General features: G+C 43.6%; 1 protein-coding gene across 3 annotated transcripts in view; it reads left to right on the top strand.

Moving 5' to 3' along the window:
- The window catches only part of LOC147187767 (glutamate receptor ionotropic, kainate 2-like), a 65,167-nt gene that overhangs the window by 15,766 nt on the left and 32,316 nt on the right, over nucleotides 1–17,085 (top strand). For 2 of the 3 annotated variants that reach the window (XM_086100103.1, XM_086100105.1), the window contains exons 2-6: nucleotides 5,437–5,604; nucleotides 5,857–6,120; nucleotides 10,169–10,350; nucleotides 12,147–12,200; nucleotides 15,054–15,227. In XM_086100103.1, coding sequence (XP_085956229.1) covers nucleotides 5,437–5,604; nucleotides 5,857–6,120; nucleotides 10,169–10,350; nucleotides 12,147–12,200; nucleotides 15,054–15,227 — 842 coding nt within the window. The remainder of the gene's footprint in view (nucleotides 1–5,436; nucleotides 5,605–5,856; nucleotides 6,121–10,168; nucleotides 10,351–12,146; nucleotides 12,201–15,053; nucleotides 15,228–17,085) is intronic. The other variant, XM_086100104.1, reaches the window with a different exon arrangement.

Raw genomic sequence — 17,085 nt, 5'->3', positions numbered from 1 at the left:
AGGGTTTTTATTGTAATGAAAATTCTTCACATTGCCATGCCTCTTAAAGCGACATGCACCGAAGGACGCTAAAATAGATACTTTTTAAAAAAAAAATGTAATCCATTTGATCCTTGCAATCAATTTTTTTGTGGGCAATCAAATATGTTTCAAATGTGTTGAAAGCATATGGGAAGGGTAAAACTATTTAAAAAAAAAAACAACTGATTTTTAAATGGTCATTTGCTTTCATCAAAATAATCGATCACAAAAGGCGTTTCGCTGTATTCCGCAAAATATGTCTGCCAATAGGAGTCGTGAAAGGAGACGGAGGCCATTGCTGATGTCACGCCGTCGACATAAATAAAATGTGTTGAGAATAATTCGACAGTATTGCACTCCATTTTGCCCCACTTGCTTCAAAACGTGATCGATCGCTCGCTCGCTTTCGCACATTTGACAGAATTGTAAAGGAATGAGCAATTGGTGATTATTCCTGGAAAGGGGACTTTGCTGCCATTTCGAGAGCTGAACAAGCCCTAACAACAACAAAAAAAGGCTTGATTTCATATTTTTATTCTTACACACTGACACTATCCAAACTGGGTGATGTCGACAGTGTCTTGGTCATACTTGTCGGTGGTCTTCCAGTGTAATGTTTGAAGGTCAGTCCATTGCAACGGAAGCGGCAGATTAATGAGCGGGAGTGGCTTTCATGCATCATCTCGCATTTCCAGGCAAACATACAGGGGAGCGTTCCCTCTGGGAATTTACGTGGGAGGGGGGGTTCCATCAAATAGTGTGACCCCCACCAAAACCGAAATAGGTGACGGTCGAGGGGCTTTTAAGGCCTGACTGAGAGTCTGCATGCACTCACCTGGGCCACTTAGCCTAACGACGCTTTTGCTCGCAGGTTGCCATGGCAGCGCGGGGGGCCCGCCACCATCCCGCAGCTACGCCGCCGGTCATTAGTCACACAGGCAGTCGGAGACAGGCCCATCCGCACTATCTCGGCGTCCTTCCTCTACCAATCAGCCGCTCGCGCTCCTAAAGCGCCGCTACCTCTCAGCCGTGGTGTCGATGCGCTCGTCGCCATGGCAACATATCTAACTCAATCTCCGACAGCATCCTTGAGTAAAGAAAGCTAATTGTACTTTCATGCATCGCGTACCGGCCAACCTTCCCCTTCGCTTTCCGTGCATCAAGTCTACTTCCAAATCAAAAGGAATGAACGTGACTTCAGAGTTACGATTGTGTGTTTACTATTACCCTCCCCGCCACCCCACAAAAAAGATAATAAACCAATTTTCTCTGCAACACATCAAGGCACTCAGTTTGCCGTGTGTATATTAAAGGGAGTAAAGCACACATATAAAAACACCCTCCCACGCAGCACTTTCATTTCCACTCGCCTCTCACTCTTTGGCGCTCACACACACACACACACACACACACACACACACGCACGCACACACACGCTTGCTCAAGAGAACAGGAGAGCTCATACACAAACATAGTGAAACACTCAAATCGGCAAGCCTGTTTTCTCCCAAAGGGTGATTATCTCGCATTAACTCACGCCGAGCTTTCATTTGCGCCATTATTCACACCCGTAACTCTGATGGTGGCTCTATCGCTCAACTCACTCGCACACACACACACACACACACACACCAATCGCCGCTATGATTCACACACCTGCACCTGCAGTCATTTGGACCAAAACAACATGTTGTGAAACGACAGGACAGGACAGAGGCTATTTTGCTTCAATTATGAAAGTGCTCTTGCGAGAAAGAAAGAAAAAAAAAACCCACCCCAGCTCCGCTGCATAAATTAAGCGCGTGAAAACAATTTTGCATCTGTTTCTTTGAAAGGTGTCACCCAACATGTAGGAGTCGTTTCCGAATTGAATTAGCGAGTTATTATCTGATCATTTCGCAGAGTAATTTAATTTTCGACTCTCAGGACATGCCTAAATGAGTTTTCCCCATGCTGGTGTAATCTTAAAATGATTTAGCATTAGGCTGTTGCACGCTCAGGAGTGTCTTTTTCTTCAATAGTAGTGGTTCAATCTTAGCGAACAAAATTGACGTACCTAATGAGGAAGCCTGATAGTTGTGGAGTCATTTGGCGAGTATGTTTGTACGACTGCGTTGCTGCCCAGTCTCCCTGTCCTTTCTCTCCTGTTCAGTTGACAGTGCAGCATCGTTTTCAAAAACAAATTAGTTGTGCTTCACAAATTCTGCCTAGCAGCGTGTATCCACACAAATGACTGACTTAACCGAGAAAAATTACCTGAGGAATTCTCTCTGAAGTGTGAAGGACTTCCTCAGTTACAACTATGGCCGAACGAATTTTCAAAATAAAAGCACTTCAACTGGCGACCAGTCCCGCCAGAGTGTATTCCACCTTTTGCCTGAAGTCACTTGAAATAGACTCGAACTCCCCACCACGCTTGAACAGAATAAGCGACACACTGTCGAGTTGGATTTTTAAAGTTTGAAAATTGCCCAACTTAACCCATAGAAAAAAAGATTTGCTGTTCGTTTTCCGTCCCTTTTCAATCCTACTTTCATGTCCAGGCCATGCAGAATGTGGCAAAGAAGGTAAGAGTGTCACCCCCGCTGCTCATTTGAAGTCTGCCTGAATACACCGAGTGAGCTCTGCCTGCTCGCAAGAGGCCGTGAGGCCAGAGCGTAATCATTGTCTATTAGCTGCGGCTGATGTGATTCCAATCATGGTGCATTGCAACTTTCAGGCCTTTTTCTACTTTTTTTTCCCCCCTTTAAATGAATGTGAGATGAGATAGATAAAAGAAAGAAATCTATTTCAGTAGCTTACTCAATGACAGCATAACCAAAAAGCCTGTACTTAAGTGACTTGATGAGTTCAAATTCATACGCCGCCACGTTTCATCTATTTCCACTTAGTTTAACCGCGTTCAGCTCTCTAGTTGGCCTCAAGGGGAAAGTGAGAATCTAAGGAAATAGCTCACTGTACGCCCAACGCAAACCTCGTTACTTGCGTTACGTCTCATGCAAATAAGGTTCACGATCAGGTTCTTGTGGAGGGCTTTCCTTCCAACCTGCACACCTGCTGCCCATTTGGTCATCTTTGGCAGTCTCTGTCGGATTATTGACCTTGTTGCTGCTCTTGCTCAAATCTTGTTTTCGAGACCTCTCGATCTCGTCATTGTCGTTTTTGCTCTCGAACAAAGTGCCAGCCATTTTCTGTCCGTTATTTACTTTAAAAACATTTTTAAATACATAAAGACATACGTGGGTTTGAATGCTTGGATTCTTTAAAAAAAAGAAAAAAAATTGGGGGAAATTGACTTTTTTCCCTTATTATTATTATTATTATTATTATTGATTATGTCACACAAATCTAAAAATTTAAACAATTGGATAGATTTTTTAACGCATAAGAAAATATTGCCCCAAAGCCAAGTCCTACCTCATTTCTACATAAAATATTACATAATACAGTATTAAATCCTCTTGACACTGTTAATTGGAGTTTTCGTTATCAATTGACCAACAGCAATAAATAGTTTGTCAAAACAGCTGCACCTGTTAAGAGTATTTGGATCGTATTTTTATTGGGTCCTGACTCATTTTTCTTTTTTTGTGGTACGCAATTAATATTAACCGGACGATGGCAGGGGATCCTAGTTATCTTAATTAAAAATAAACAAATCATTTCATATTCTCCTATTTTATTGATATTTTCTGCTTGTTATAAAAAGAAAAAGAAAATCGTTGAGGAAAATCAATGCAAGCTTTTCTTTTCCTTTATTTAATGTTGCAAACGATACCGAGGGGATTGTTTGTAGCTTTAATGGCTTTTGTTCAGCTCCCCCCCCAAAAAACCCCACATTTCCAAGGGGAGCTGTTTTAAAATTAACTATACCTTAGCGGTAATAATTTAGTCTCAAACAGTGTGTGTTGGTTGCAGTTTATTGTCGCCGCGCTCTTACTTTGCCGATTCCTGCTCATTAAGATCGTCTCCGTGCAGACATCAAGGAAAAAATGAACACGAGCGTGTGGTGTGACATTTGAGAAAGATGTTCATATTCAAATCACGGGCTAAGCTTACCTCTTCGCTGTCTGTGCTCTTGTTTTTTTGTTTCTCCCCCTCCCCATACCCCACCTAACTTCTGGTTTGATGATTGATTGAAATCAATAGAGGGAAAGGGGAAAGTCAGCCTTTCCTGTCAAGGCTGAGTGAGGCGGTTAAGGAAGGTCGCCCACCACTGAACTCAACCTTTCATCCGCATGTCATTAATTATACTGAAGAGTGCTGGTAACCAAATGCGCTTATGTTGCCTGTCAATGTACCACTCAGCACCTTCACGCACCATTTCCGGTATCCATCCCAATTTGTTCGTGTTAGGAAATAATGGAAATTGAGTTCCTCTGCTCCAGGGTCATGGCGTCTTCATCAAAAACAACCGGAAAAAAAAAACTTGAGTCATTTTGTTTCAATGTTTGAAGTCAAATGTTAGCATTCTTTACTCTCATACACGCGTTAAAATTCACTTGACCGGTAGTAATAATAACGCCTTAAATGCGGCGATTATTGAATGTCGGGAGAAAGGTCAACCAAATAAACAGTGAGCGCATACTGGACCACCAAGCCTCTTAAAGGCACACCTACATGACAATACATCCAGCATTTGCTATGCATTGTATAGGTTTTTTTTTTATGTAGTGGATCTATATATAAAGCTGTTGTAGTGGATGTAGCGGTCCCAAGTGATAGAAACATCAGAAAGAAGGAACACGAGAAACTAGAGAAATACCAAGGGCTCACAGAGGAGCTGGAGAGAGCCTGGAAGGTAAAGGTGACAGTAGTGCCTGCGGTGGTCGCAGCACTCGGGGCAGTGACCCCCAAATTAGATGAGTGGTTGCAACAGATCCCGGGATCAACATCGGACATCTCAGTTCAGAAAAGCGCAGTGCTGGGAACAGCAAGGATACTGCGCAGAACCCTCAAGCTTCCTGGTCCCCCCCCCTCCCCCCTCGGGTCCTCTACCCTCTGCTGAATGGGGGACGGACACCGCCCGAGGGGTGAGACGAGGATTTAAAAACATTTATTTTTTTAATGTATATACTGTGCCAAAAAATGCAATCCCAATCGCTGCTCAATCTGGAATGAATCCTGATTGTGTTTTCAGCATGTAAACGAAGCATGGAAAGTCAAATTCTGTTTTGACATTGTTGGCAATGCTTTCCAGATTTATTTTAAATCTGATCAGATCTTAAAATATTTGACATGTTTGTGCACTGCCAAAAAGATGTCAAATGTAATCTGGATTCCAGGGAACATATTGGCAACATTGTAAATTGAACAAGAAATTCTTGATCTAGATTCTGATTAAAAGAGCTGGAGTGGACTGAAATTGTTCAAGTCTGTTTTGGGGGTTTTTTTTTGGTGTTTTTCTGCCTGCAGGGGGAATATTTGAATCCATCGAAAGCGGCCCCTCGGGAGCGGAGGAACTCGCCTTCAAATTTGCCTTGAACACAATCAACAGGAACCGCACGTTGCTCCCCAACACCACGCTGACCTACGACATCCAGAGAATAAACATCTTTGACAGCTTCGAGGCCTCCCGCAAAGGTGAGCAGCCAGCACGGTTAAAGAAGTTTGGGGAATTTTCCACTCGAGTTAGTCTTTTGCCGTTAAAAAAAAACAACAACAAAAAAAAAACCGTTTTTTTCAATGTTACTTATTTGGTTCGTTTTTGCGAACTAAAATAACCTTGGTAGGCAGGTGGACTCTCTGGCAGCTACAGTCTTTTTAGTGGATCTCATTAGAATGTGCTAGTGTCGAAATTGCCACTTTTATGCCTCTTGCCGCATCCTCACCCAGCATGTGACCAGCTGTCCCTGGGAGTGGCCGCCATATTTGGGCCGTCGCACAGCTCGTCGGCCAACGCGGTCCAGTCCATCTGCAATGCTCTGGGAGTGCCCCACGTCCAAACGAAGTGGAAGCATCAGGTGTCTGACAACAGGGATTCCTATTATGTCAGCCTGTACCCGGACTTCTCGTCCCTCAGCCGAGCCATTCTGGACCTGGTGCACTTCTTCAAGTGGAGAACCGTCACCGTGGTCTACGACGACAGCACAGGTACAGGTAACAGCTGCCGCTCTATTTCCTTCTTAAGCCCATAAGCCATTTCCGCAAAGTCGCAGGAGGTTGTTGTTGACGATGGTGAAAAAGCGCTAATCTTTTTTTGCCTTTAGTGGCAAGAGGCACCAGATGGAAACTACAAAAGAGACACTCAAAGAGTTGGGCGAGTGCTTTGCAACCTGTCAAGCTAATTCCAAAATCAATAGCTTACTGTTCTCGCTCGGGTCCTCCAGGTGCTGCTCTTGCCAGTCTTCCTACAAAGACGTCAGCAGTGCGAGGCTTTAAAAAAAAAAAGAACAGAGGGAGGACCACATTACCCAGAATGACCCAGCGTCTCTTCAGATTAATGCAATGCCGCACTGTGCCGTGTGTGCTCTGACAGCCGCCATTAATAACACACAGACACTTGATCTCTAAGGGGGGGGGGGGCTCTGAGCCATTTTGTCTCTCCGTACGCTTTGTGAAGGGCCTCATAATGTGCCTTTTAAGAGACCAGTTGTATTTTAGCGGCTTTGATATCTTTACGAGCGAAAAGGTAATTGCCCCGCCGAAGGTAACGACATTCAAATGGTACACAATTTACGAGCTTTTGTGGGGAGATGGCAGCTTAATGCAAGGAAAATAGCGCGCGTTATGAGGAGCTTTGAAATATTGACGAGTGACACAATGGGAGGGGGGGGGGAATCAACATTTCTGGTGCTGGGGAGTGCATTACATTTCATTTAGTTAGTTGCCACCGACAAGGTCGGATTGGTACAGTATTAGCATACATGACATTTGATGCAATACGATGTCATTCCGCCTCAGCGCTGGTCTGTTTTCGAATGAAGGCTGCTCTAGATACCTCCACCAAGGTGACGGCGTCTTGTTTTGATCAATGTTTGTCTTCACTATTGCCCCCACCACCTAAAAAAAAAACTATTTCCAAAATGACGGGGTACCTCGCGAGAGCCCATTTCTTCTTGTTGCTGCTTTAGAATGGAACGTTTCCTCCCAGCCTGCTCTGCTTCTCGATTCCCCTCACATTGAAACAGGAAGAAAGTGAAAATCGGGAGGCGGGTGGAGAGCCCAAAACGTAAAATATCTTTGTCGCCATACCTTAAAATCCTCCAAGTGGGTTAACGAGATCGCCTGTACGTCAGAAGAGTGTTTTGGCCTTCATGATGGTAAAACACAAAAGTTTGGGAAACGCTTTTGTGGAAGAAAGCAATGCTGAGTTCGAGGGTCTAAACGTGGGGGGGAAAAAACTCATTAAACTTTGCACACAGGCCTGTCATAAAAATATATATTTGACAGATTTTCTGTGCAATTTTCAATAAACGACTCAGTACCCTCCGCCCCCATCTACAAATCTTTAACAACACATTCTCGGTTATAGCTTTCACCGAGATCTGTGAAAATGATTCGGCTTATGCAACAGCCTAGGACTTATTAAAAAAAAAAAAAGTCTTTTGGGGCCATATGCTAAACCTAAAAGGAAATCTGCCAGTTAGATTTTTGCCCTTTTGTAGAGTTCAAATTTATCGACTCCTCATCAAACTTTGGATGTTTTATCGAAAGATGTTTAAGATGAAAAATTTTTGAAAGTCTTTTATTTCGTTGCACGCTGTGGTCATTCACTGTTTGCAAAAAAAAAAAAAATTATATACATATCTATATCTATATATACTGTATATATATATTTTTTCTGTCTTGATGGGAGCATTCGCCGACACCAAATGGGAAAAAAATGCTCCCGTTCCGTCAGCTCGCGTCATCTTCCATGAGCAAGGCCACCCCCTGCTAATTTATAAAGGAACAAAAAAATAAATAAAAATAAAAATACAAACATCATTTTGGTCAACTTTGGTCGGTATGAGTGCCATTCTATTTCCCTTCGTATCAGGCTACATATTTGCCACAGTTCTTATTATCGGATTACACCGGATAACTCCCGGTGATTGTACGTCACATCGCAGCATGCTAGCCCTTTGCGCGTTAACCTTAGATTATCGCCCTTCCCAATGGCCACATTCATCTATGAAGTCCCCTTGACCTCCTCCCCGCATGCCCTGCCTGGGAGCTCAGCGTGTTGTCCGGCAAATCGCCACGGTGTGATGTTGAAAGGCGACATTTCACTCCCACAATCCCCGACTCCGAGACTGGCTCCAAAGGGGGATTTAGGCAGGAGAGTGCCTGCGTAGAACACACCTGACGGCCTGAAAAGTGTGACAGCTGTGTTGCCTCGAAACCCCTCCCACCCGTTGCTGACACCACCACCACCACCTTCACCTGGCCCCAGGCTCACAAATCACACAGCTTCATGCTCCAGGGCCCTTAGCTACTGATTTGGAGCCTATCTGACGGCTGGCGGGAAAGACTATCGGAGGGGATAAAATATTCACACACAGCCGTTAGAAGATCCAGGGGGAATGTCTGAAGGCATTAGCTAGAACCCACAAATATCTACACTGACAGTGTTTCGCAAACGTTCCCCTCCCTTGACAGCCTTTTTTTTTTTTTTTTAAGATTAACACCTCCCAAAATGACAGTATGAACACTTCAGCAGACACGTGTCTGTCTAGCTTCTCAACCTTCCAATAGAAGACAATTGGTCTGCATCTCGGGTGTTGACGCTCCTTTTTGAGATGTATCCCATGAGACGTCCAGTGCAACATCCGAAGCTGCACGCAATCTGTTTCCTAACGCCGCTCGACTTACAAATGGTTTCTTATTTCAAATCGGTTTCTCGCATAGAAAATGCGGTCAATTATATTTTGATTCCGAGCAGCACGTTTCACGAGCGCTTAATGTGACTGCCTCTATGTTCACAGGTTTGGGCGTTGTCATTTCTTTGCCTTTCCGTGTGCAGATTGGTGTCTTTACGGCAATTTCCATTCCTTTTGGGTTTCACGTTTGGGTTTCACATCAAAAGCTGAATTTAAGACAAAAGTTGAGAAGTCCAGCTTCAAACAAAAGAAAAAAAAAATCCCAAAAGAATTAGCCTTGCCGTTCCACTGCTTCTGGAGGGGATTGTAAACTTCTGAAGTGAGATCACAAAAAGCCGAAAGCTAAGCAAAATTCATCCTGAAATCTTGCGCAACGTCATACATAATAATTGAATCTTAGGTCGACCTCCCACCATTTCCGAGGCACTTGACTGTCAACAAGAGGACTCTCTGCCAGTAATGTAGAAGTCAAGAAAATAAAATATCCCATTTCCTCCTCTTTTCTGCAATAAGGAGACTTTCTGTAACATGTGGGCATCTATTAGAAATCCCCCAAGGAGAGCTTTTGGGAGTTTCGCCATCCTTCCTCACAATGGTTTTATTTTTCACACAACAAGACATCCGTGTTCCTCTCTGACACCCCATCCAGAGATCCAGTCTCGCTCCCGGGGACCCCATTATAGTGCTCACACAGTACTTCATTTCAACATAAGAAATAGGCTCAGCTATCTTAAAGTGGTTCCATTAAAAAAAAATAAAAAGAAGAAGAAGAAGGGGAAAAAAAATCCTATCTCTCTCTTCTCTCAGTTCTCAAAATACCCTCGGCCCTCCATCCATTTTTATAACCATGACAAGTAATCATCTCTCCCATCAATCCGGCCGCTTTCATCACTGAACTCTGGAGTTTTTCACACCGGGGGTGGGGGAGGGGGCGACTCATTGTGATCTCATCACAGGGAGAGCTTTCGACCCAAGCGTGTGGTCCAGACTGGAAAAAGGTGAGGATGACATAAGGTGAAAGCTCGACAAACAGAACCCGACGTATACGTACGATTGCCTGGCTTTGTTCCTACTGTAGCGCAACATTCCGACTCTGTGTGAAATTCGCCTCGATAGGTCCATATTGGTATATTTGCTCTCCAAGTATGAGTAGGAGGATCAATGAGGGGGGTGGTGGGGGGGGGGGGGGGGATTAGGGAATCATAAGCAGATGAGCCTGGAAGAACCTCTCGGTTTTATGGCATCTTCACCAACACTTCAAAATGGCGGCACATCAAACAATGCGCGCACAATGCCGTTCTTTTAAACGCTCCGGCAGCGTTTGCGTCTCCTTTTGTCTGCAGGACTCATTCGACTGCAGGAGCTGATCAAGGCGCCGTCACGATACAACATTCGTTTGAAGATCCGACAGCTGCCCACGGAGACCAAGGACGCCAAGCCGCTTCTCAAAGAGATGAAGAAAGCAAAAGAATTCCACGTCATCTTCGATTGCGGACACGAGATGGCAGCCTGGATATTAAAACAGGTATGAGTGCCGCATTAAGATTCACCAGCCATAGGGAAGATGCGGCCATTTTATCCAGCTGATTTCTGAATCCAATTAAATGTGCCCTTTTACATAATGTCTACAAATGGAAGGGGACAGTTGTCATCATCTGTTTTCTTTTGTAGAAATGTCTTTCCATAGCTGGCAATAAAAGTGTGAATGTTTTTTTTATATATATAGTAGTGCTGTCAGTATAACGTGTTATCGGCATTAATTGAAATCAGTTTTAATGGGATACATTTTTTGATCGCGAGATTAATGCGGCATCACGTCACAGCGGATGTTTCGTTACTCTAAAAGAATAAAATGTGCTCCAAGTTTCAATAACTGCTCCACGTGAAAAATGTTAATGTAAAATTGAAAATCAATATTGTTGTTTCAGTAAATATTTGCATTTTGCACAAAGAAAACTGATCCACGATTCCATGTTGATGAGAGCATTAAAATGGGGGAAAAAAGGAAATCAAAGGAAATTTAGAATAGATAAAAATGTCTGATTAATTGCAATTAATTATGAGTTAACCATGACATTTAAATATTAAATATTTAAATCGTTTGACAGCACTAATATATATATATTTTTTAGTGCGCAACATATCTAGTTGTGGATCATGAGGGTTTCACATTTTTAATGAAGTCATTGTCATGCAAACGTCTCCTAAATCTGCCTGAAAGTTTCACTTCAGACTCTTTAAAAAAAAAAAAAAAACGGATGCAAATGATCCCCGATCGTGTCTCGGGCTTGCGCATCGGTAATCGCTTTATAAAATATGAGATCTTAGGCGACGAACCCACCCGTCTTCATGGCACAATGGAGGGTTTTAATTAGAATATCTAATCTCACTCACATGCATGCTAAATTTTGTTGAATAGGGCCATATTCTTTATGAGAACTGCGGGGCTTCTAAATGAATGGACGTCGTACCGGCAGCATATTGTCGGCTGAATTGCCTTTACAGCTGCTTCTCGGCGGGAAACAACAAGAATGATTATTTATCGAAGAATTAAAGCAGCACTTAGGGGCTCTTTTTGCTCCGGGGCTCCCCCAACAGTTGTGTATTATAATATTCTCCGGTAAACCACGATTGTCAGGGGAAATAATATTTCGGTGGACAAGTTGACAGAGGCTGAAGCCAGTTAATGACGCATTAGCAGACTTTGTTGATTGTATAACAGCTCATGAAATACAGAAAGGAATGACATTAATGTAATGTCACATTGGTGGACCTGCCACGACTCCTTTCACGTTATTAAAGTCTGTAACGAAGCATCGCTGCACCTTTTTTTGGGGATATTGAAAATGTAGCAGTTCCAATAATTGGATAGGTCAGATTTTTTTCCGTCGAGGAACTGAAACGCAATGTGGACCGCCCCCTTATTTCTGAGAGTTTCTCCTAAGAATTTGATGGATGAAATACACAAAAAGTCAGGCATGTTTGAGCTCACAGAAAATGTCAGGTTGAAAAATTGGCAATGAGAAAAGTGCCGCGGCTGAAGTAAACAAAATTATAATATTCAAGATCATTTACGTTCTCTCATTTTAATCTTTTTTTTTTTTTCCATTCCGTCCATCACTCTGAATGTCATATGTTCGTAACAAAAAGTAACCGGGACGCGAGGGTATTGTTAAGTCCAATTCCACCTCTCAGTTGCGTTTTATAAGTCGGGAGATGCGTCATCGTTGTTTTTCGAGGCGGCGCATCATTGCAGATGAAATGAAATGTGGATGTATTGTCGTAACGTGTTCATTTTTGAATGATCTGTTTGACCTTTAGGCTCTTGCCATGGGGATGATGACAGAGTACTATCACTACATTTTTACCACTCTGGTGAGTAAACAGCCCCCCTTTAAAAAAAAAAAAAAAATTGTAAATAGATATACTGTAGCTGTAGTGAAATGATGTTGTTATTTTCGCACTGCTCCATTAGTAGAATTGCTTGTCCAATTTCCATCTGTTTACCTGCTGTGTCTTTGGTCGCCGAGAATAACTCATCCGAGCGCCCGTTCAAAAACAACTCCCCATTATTTAAACCATCAGCTGACTTTGTTGTGATTGACAAGGTTGAACTTTCCCCAATGCAGGCAGCTAACTATAAATACACCCTTTTGAATTTTCAGCGCATTCGACTTCAATCGATTTTTCTCAATCCCTCTACCTCGGCCAACCTTTTGCACCCAAATTCGCCATCCGCAATCTCCAGAGGCAGAAACAAAAGCAGTTTGGAAATATTTGAGTGTGCTTCTGACAGCGTTGCCGTTTGATCAAGCGGCCAACAAAGAGAGCCGCGGATGAAACAAGGCACATCTCGGCTGAACCCGAGTGAGGAGAAGAGGTCTTGGAGCTGGGCTAATAGCCCTGACAAGATGGTACTGTCGGCTATTAGGTCCATTATGGCCCTAATAAACATGTGACACTCTGTTACCTGAGCGCTAAAAGACAAAGGTTGAGCAAGACTGACCTGCAAATGACATGTGACAGCGCAAGGCCATCTTCATGAGGAGCTTATTGGTGATTATAGCATTAGCATTCATTCCCCCTCATACCTAATAAGTCTTGGTTTTTACCAAGACATTTTGGGCAAATCTATGATAAGAATGTATTCACATGAAACGAGAGAATGCTACTTTATGCGTGCATCGGTTTCCGTTTTAGGAACATTTTCAAGCCCCTTTAATCCTTTCTAGTCTTGAAATGAAAATAAACGGTTCCATCACAAGAGACCGGAAGGGATTTGTTTTTCTTACGGTAAGGCAAAAACAAGGCAGCTTTATTTATATCACACATTTCATACACAAGGTAACAGAATGTACTTTCCATAATGAAAATAAAACATTTCAAAACAGAGGTAAAATCATCCCTTCTGTTGGCAGCTTATTCCGTTTGCGTGCAGCACAACAGCGAAATGCTGCTTCACCATGTTTGCTTTGAACTCTGGGATCTACTAGCACTACTTGAGAGTGTATTCTATAGCTGACTACAATCCTTCAACACACACACCCCACTTTTTGGTCATGCCAGTGGCGCATACTTTCACCCCCATTTGATCCACTAACTGGAATTGGCTTTGAAAACCAAACCTATCTTGCACGAATCGAATCAGAGCAATCTTGGCTTTCTGCCCATGCCTCAATCTCCACTGGTGGCTTTATCCCCGAAGACAAAGAAGCCGTTGACAACAGATGTGGTTCATACACAGCAGCTGAGATTATTCCAATCCAGCCGTACTTTGCACATGGAGACAACAAGACTTGCTTCCACCACATCCTTGTTTCTGATGTGACCTGGCCAGAAAATCCCCAAACAAACAAACTGGCACACGATCAGTAAGTGCTGCACAGGCTTAGGCAAATTTTGGGGTGGGGGTGGGGGGGAGCTTCATTACTCTCCATGTGAAACTAGGAAGGACAAGGAGAAACGTCTGATGAACAGGAGCTGTCAAAATATTTCAGTAGCTCTACTCATGTGTATGTCGTGTAAATGTACTGAGCCGAGTCTCCACTGCAGTCTACAAAGCAAGAATTATTTAAGCCTAGCTGCTCAAAAGTTTTTGCTCCCACGGACCTCATACAGGGCAGAAATAATTATTTGACTGTTTGTTTTGTGAGATACCGAGATGATGATTGATTGCATATTGTTTTGTTTTTTTTTGTCAACCAATGCTTTAGTGCAGGGGTGTCAAACTCATTTCACATTGTGGGCCACATACGGACTCGGTCGATGTCAAGTGGGCCGAACCATTAACATGATACCATACTGAGCTATGAATCACCAAAATCTCATCTCTTTCCTTTGTTTTGGTCTCAAGAAGCATTGATTGGCGCTTTCATATCATTTGCTGCGTTGGGTCTATCTCGGTGACAGACTGAGACTGCTGTTTTCTTCCCCGATCAAAACAATGTTGTCTTCTACTGTGATCAAAACATTGTGCCCCCTAGCGGATAATCCAGGAATTGCGTTTTATTTAAAACATTCATTCTGTCTTTAATGCATTTTTTTCACTTTTAAATTATCCCGCGGGCCGGATCGAACCTCCTTGGGGGCCGATTCCGGCCCGCGGGCCGTATGTTTGACACATCTGCTTTAGTGCATGCCTGGATGACCTTAATGTGAAACAATTCGTCAGGGGTGGACTTCATAAATACACATCTGGATTTACATTCGGGTGTAAAAGTCAAGAGTCCCGATACTGTTGTCAACATATTGTAAGTGACGCGTATAGTACGTAGACTTGGACCGCATGCTGCTTGTCGGGCGACTTTCTCATCAGCCACTGTCAGATTGAAGGCCAATGCCGCTGTATGTTGGGAGGCAGCCAAAGCGCTGTTACCATGCCGCTTTCAGGTTCAGGCAGCTAACTGTGACACTGGCGCTCCATTTCCGGGCCGCTCTGTCAACAGTGCTGTGACGGCTCGCAGTGCCAGAATGCAGTACAATTGGGTCGTCCTTCTATGCGTGTGTGATAAATGGCAAGGCACCAAACGCCTACCTGTAACCTTGAATGACTGGGGGGAGGACGGGGGGGGGGGGAGATAAATAATAAATAAACAACTACCGCCTCAGCGAGAGGTAATATAATGGAAAAACCTTCAACTCTAGTTTCAGGTTCTTTATTTTTGCCATTATTGCAGAAGTGCTCAGATTTGCAGCAACTCATCATGAAAGTTTTGCGCTTGCTTGCAGGACCTTTTTGCCCTGGACATGGAGCCGTACCGTTTCAGCGGAGTGAACATGACCGGTTTTCGCATCCTCAACACAGAAAACTCACAGGTGTCGTCCATTATCGAAAAGTGGTCCATGGAGCGGCTACAAGCTCCGCCCAAACCCGACTCGGGCCTCCTGGATGGATTCATGACGGTAGGCCAAAAACTTTCTTGTTTTTTGCAGCGGCTGAAGCTGAACGCCGCCCCGAGGTGGTACAATTTGGAATTTTGTCTCCCAGTTTTCTATACCGCTTCAAAAAGAAAAAAAAAGAAAAAAAGCAGGGGGTGACCATCACGATTCACCGATTCAAGCAAGCATAGAGCAGATTGTGTTCTACCCGAATAACCTCTGTGGCCTCCAAATATTTTTTGCCACATATTCCATCAAGTTCGATGTTAGGACGCGAGCTTTATGATGTTTACGCTGCCTGATAATAGCATGCACGGTTCTCCGCAGGGAGCTTTGTGCTGGTGCTCATGGGTTTTAAATGCGCAGTAATGAGCTGGTGTGAATGGTAATAGGCATTTATCTGCCCTCCTGCTTCTCTCATCTCTCCTCCGGGAGCGTGGCCAAAATATGACAATCTGTCAATGTTCGTGCAGAGACCGAGAAGAGAGTTGGCCGGGAAAGGATATGGGGCTTTAGCGGTGAGTGGGCTATTGGATGTAAATTACGGCCTTGTTTTTTTGGGAAGCTCTCCAAGTGTGCGTGGGATAAGGTGGTTTGAAAGTGAAAAAGAGGATTTCGGAGTTCGTTGGGAACAATCAAGGTCGCTCTTTTGGTGTTTTTGTTGTTGGAAACAATCGATTTTCTCCGCCGGGCCTTCAAAGCGCACGCATCTTTCAGCAGGTCTGGCCTTCATCTTGGCATTTTTAAGATCCGGTATCACAGATACTGGTTATTACATTGAAGATGGAACCGAGAGGAACGAAAGGTCAAAGCTCTGATTTCACATTTTCTGCCCTCAAAGAGCGACGGGAGCTGAACCAATCTTATCCTTTCACATAACCTGCTTTAATTGCGAAGGCAATTTTGAAGTAGCTTTTCGGCATCTTTAATTACGATTCAAGTGTAAGAAGAAGCGTTGCACGTTGCCCTATCTTATGTTTAACCACTGAATAATGAAATAATATAAAGCTTTTGTGTGTATACATCGTTTTATTTTTCCTTCATCAACTCACATTCACGCTTTTTACATTCTTAATCGATTGTACGTTCCTGTTCCTATAGGCAAAGACAAGCAACAGGATGCGTGTGCATATAAGGGAATACTCCCATGAATATTTCATAAATTGCCATGAAATAAATGGCGATGCTGTAAATGAAGGATGTTGAACTGATAAATTACCATTTGCTTGAATCGTGTCAAGTTCCGTGCTACGTATTGGCATATCTCTGAAGACAGTGGGCTCAGTGGGGGCTCTTTTAAATAATCATAAGTCCAGAGGCTCAGGGTAGACTATTTCATTAGTGTGGACTATTTATAAATCCTGGCGCTCATGTATTTTATTCTTTAGAGTGTTCCCACCCTTTATAATGAGTGACTACAAAGATAAGAGCCTGAATATAAAGAGCTACTTTTAATGGTTAGAATAAATGCAGAGGCTAGCTGAGGTTGGGAGGCTGCGGCGGGGGCAACACGTGATAATCATGCTTTTAATTTTGGAGTTTCTCATTTGCGCTTAAGAAGATTTGTATTATTATTTATGACATGCATCCTGCGGCGCTCTCGGCGTCGAAGCCCGCTTGTGAGGGGATCATTCAAATAAAAGCCAGGGGGGAGGCTGCGGCAGTCGTAGCCTAACCTTTCACCCTTTATCCCTCCTGCCCCCCCCTAGCCTTTTATTCCCTTTCCCTCGTGCCTTGTTCTTATTCTCTGCCTGGTGGGGGTTGGAAACCTCGCCGGGCTCCCGGAGGCAGGTGATAGTTGTATAGCAATGGTTGCCAGGGCAACCGCTGTCCGGGTCACCTTGTGATTTTTCGAGGTTTGATTGACTGGGGGATGGTTGTT

This window comes from Hippocampus guttulatus, chromosome 20 (assembly GCF_054856545.1).
Source record: "Hippocampus guttulatus isolate MCC_2025c chromosome 20, RoL_Hgut_1.0, whole genome shotgun sequence".
NCBI lineage: Eukaryota > Metazoa > Chordata > Actinopteri > Syngnathiformes > Syngnathidae > Hippocampus > Hippocampus guttulatus.
The sequence above is the reverse complement of the archived record's forward strand: the minus strand, read 5'-3'. Positions and strand labels throughout refer to the sequence as shown.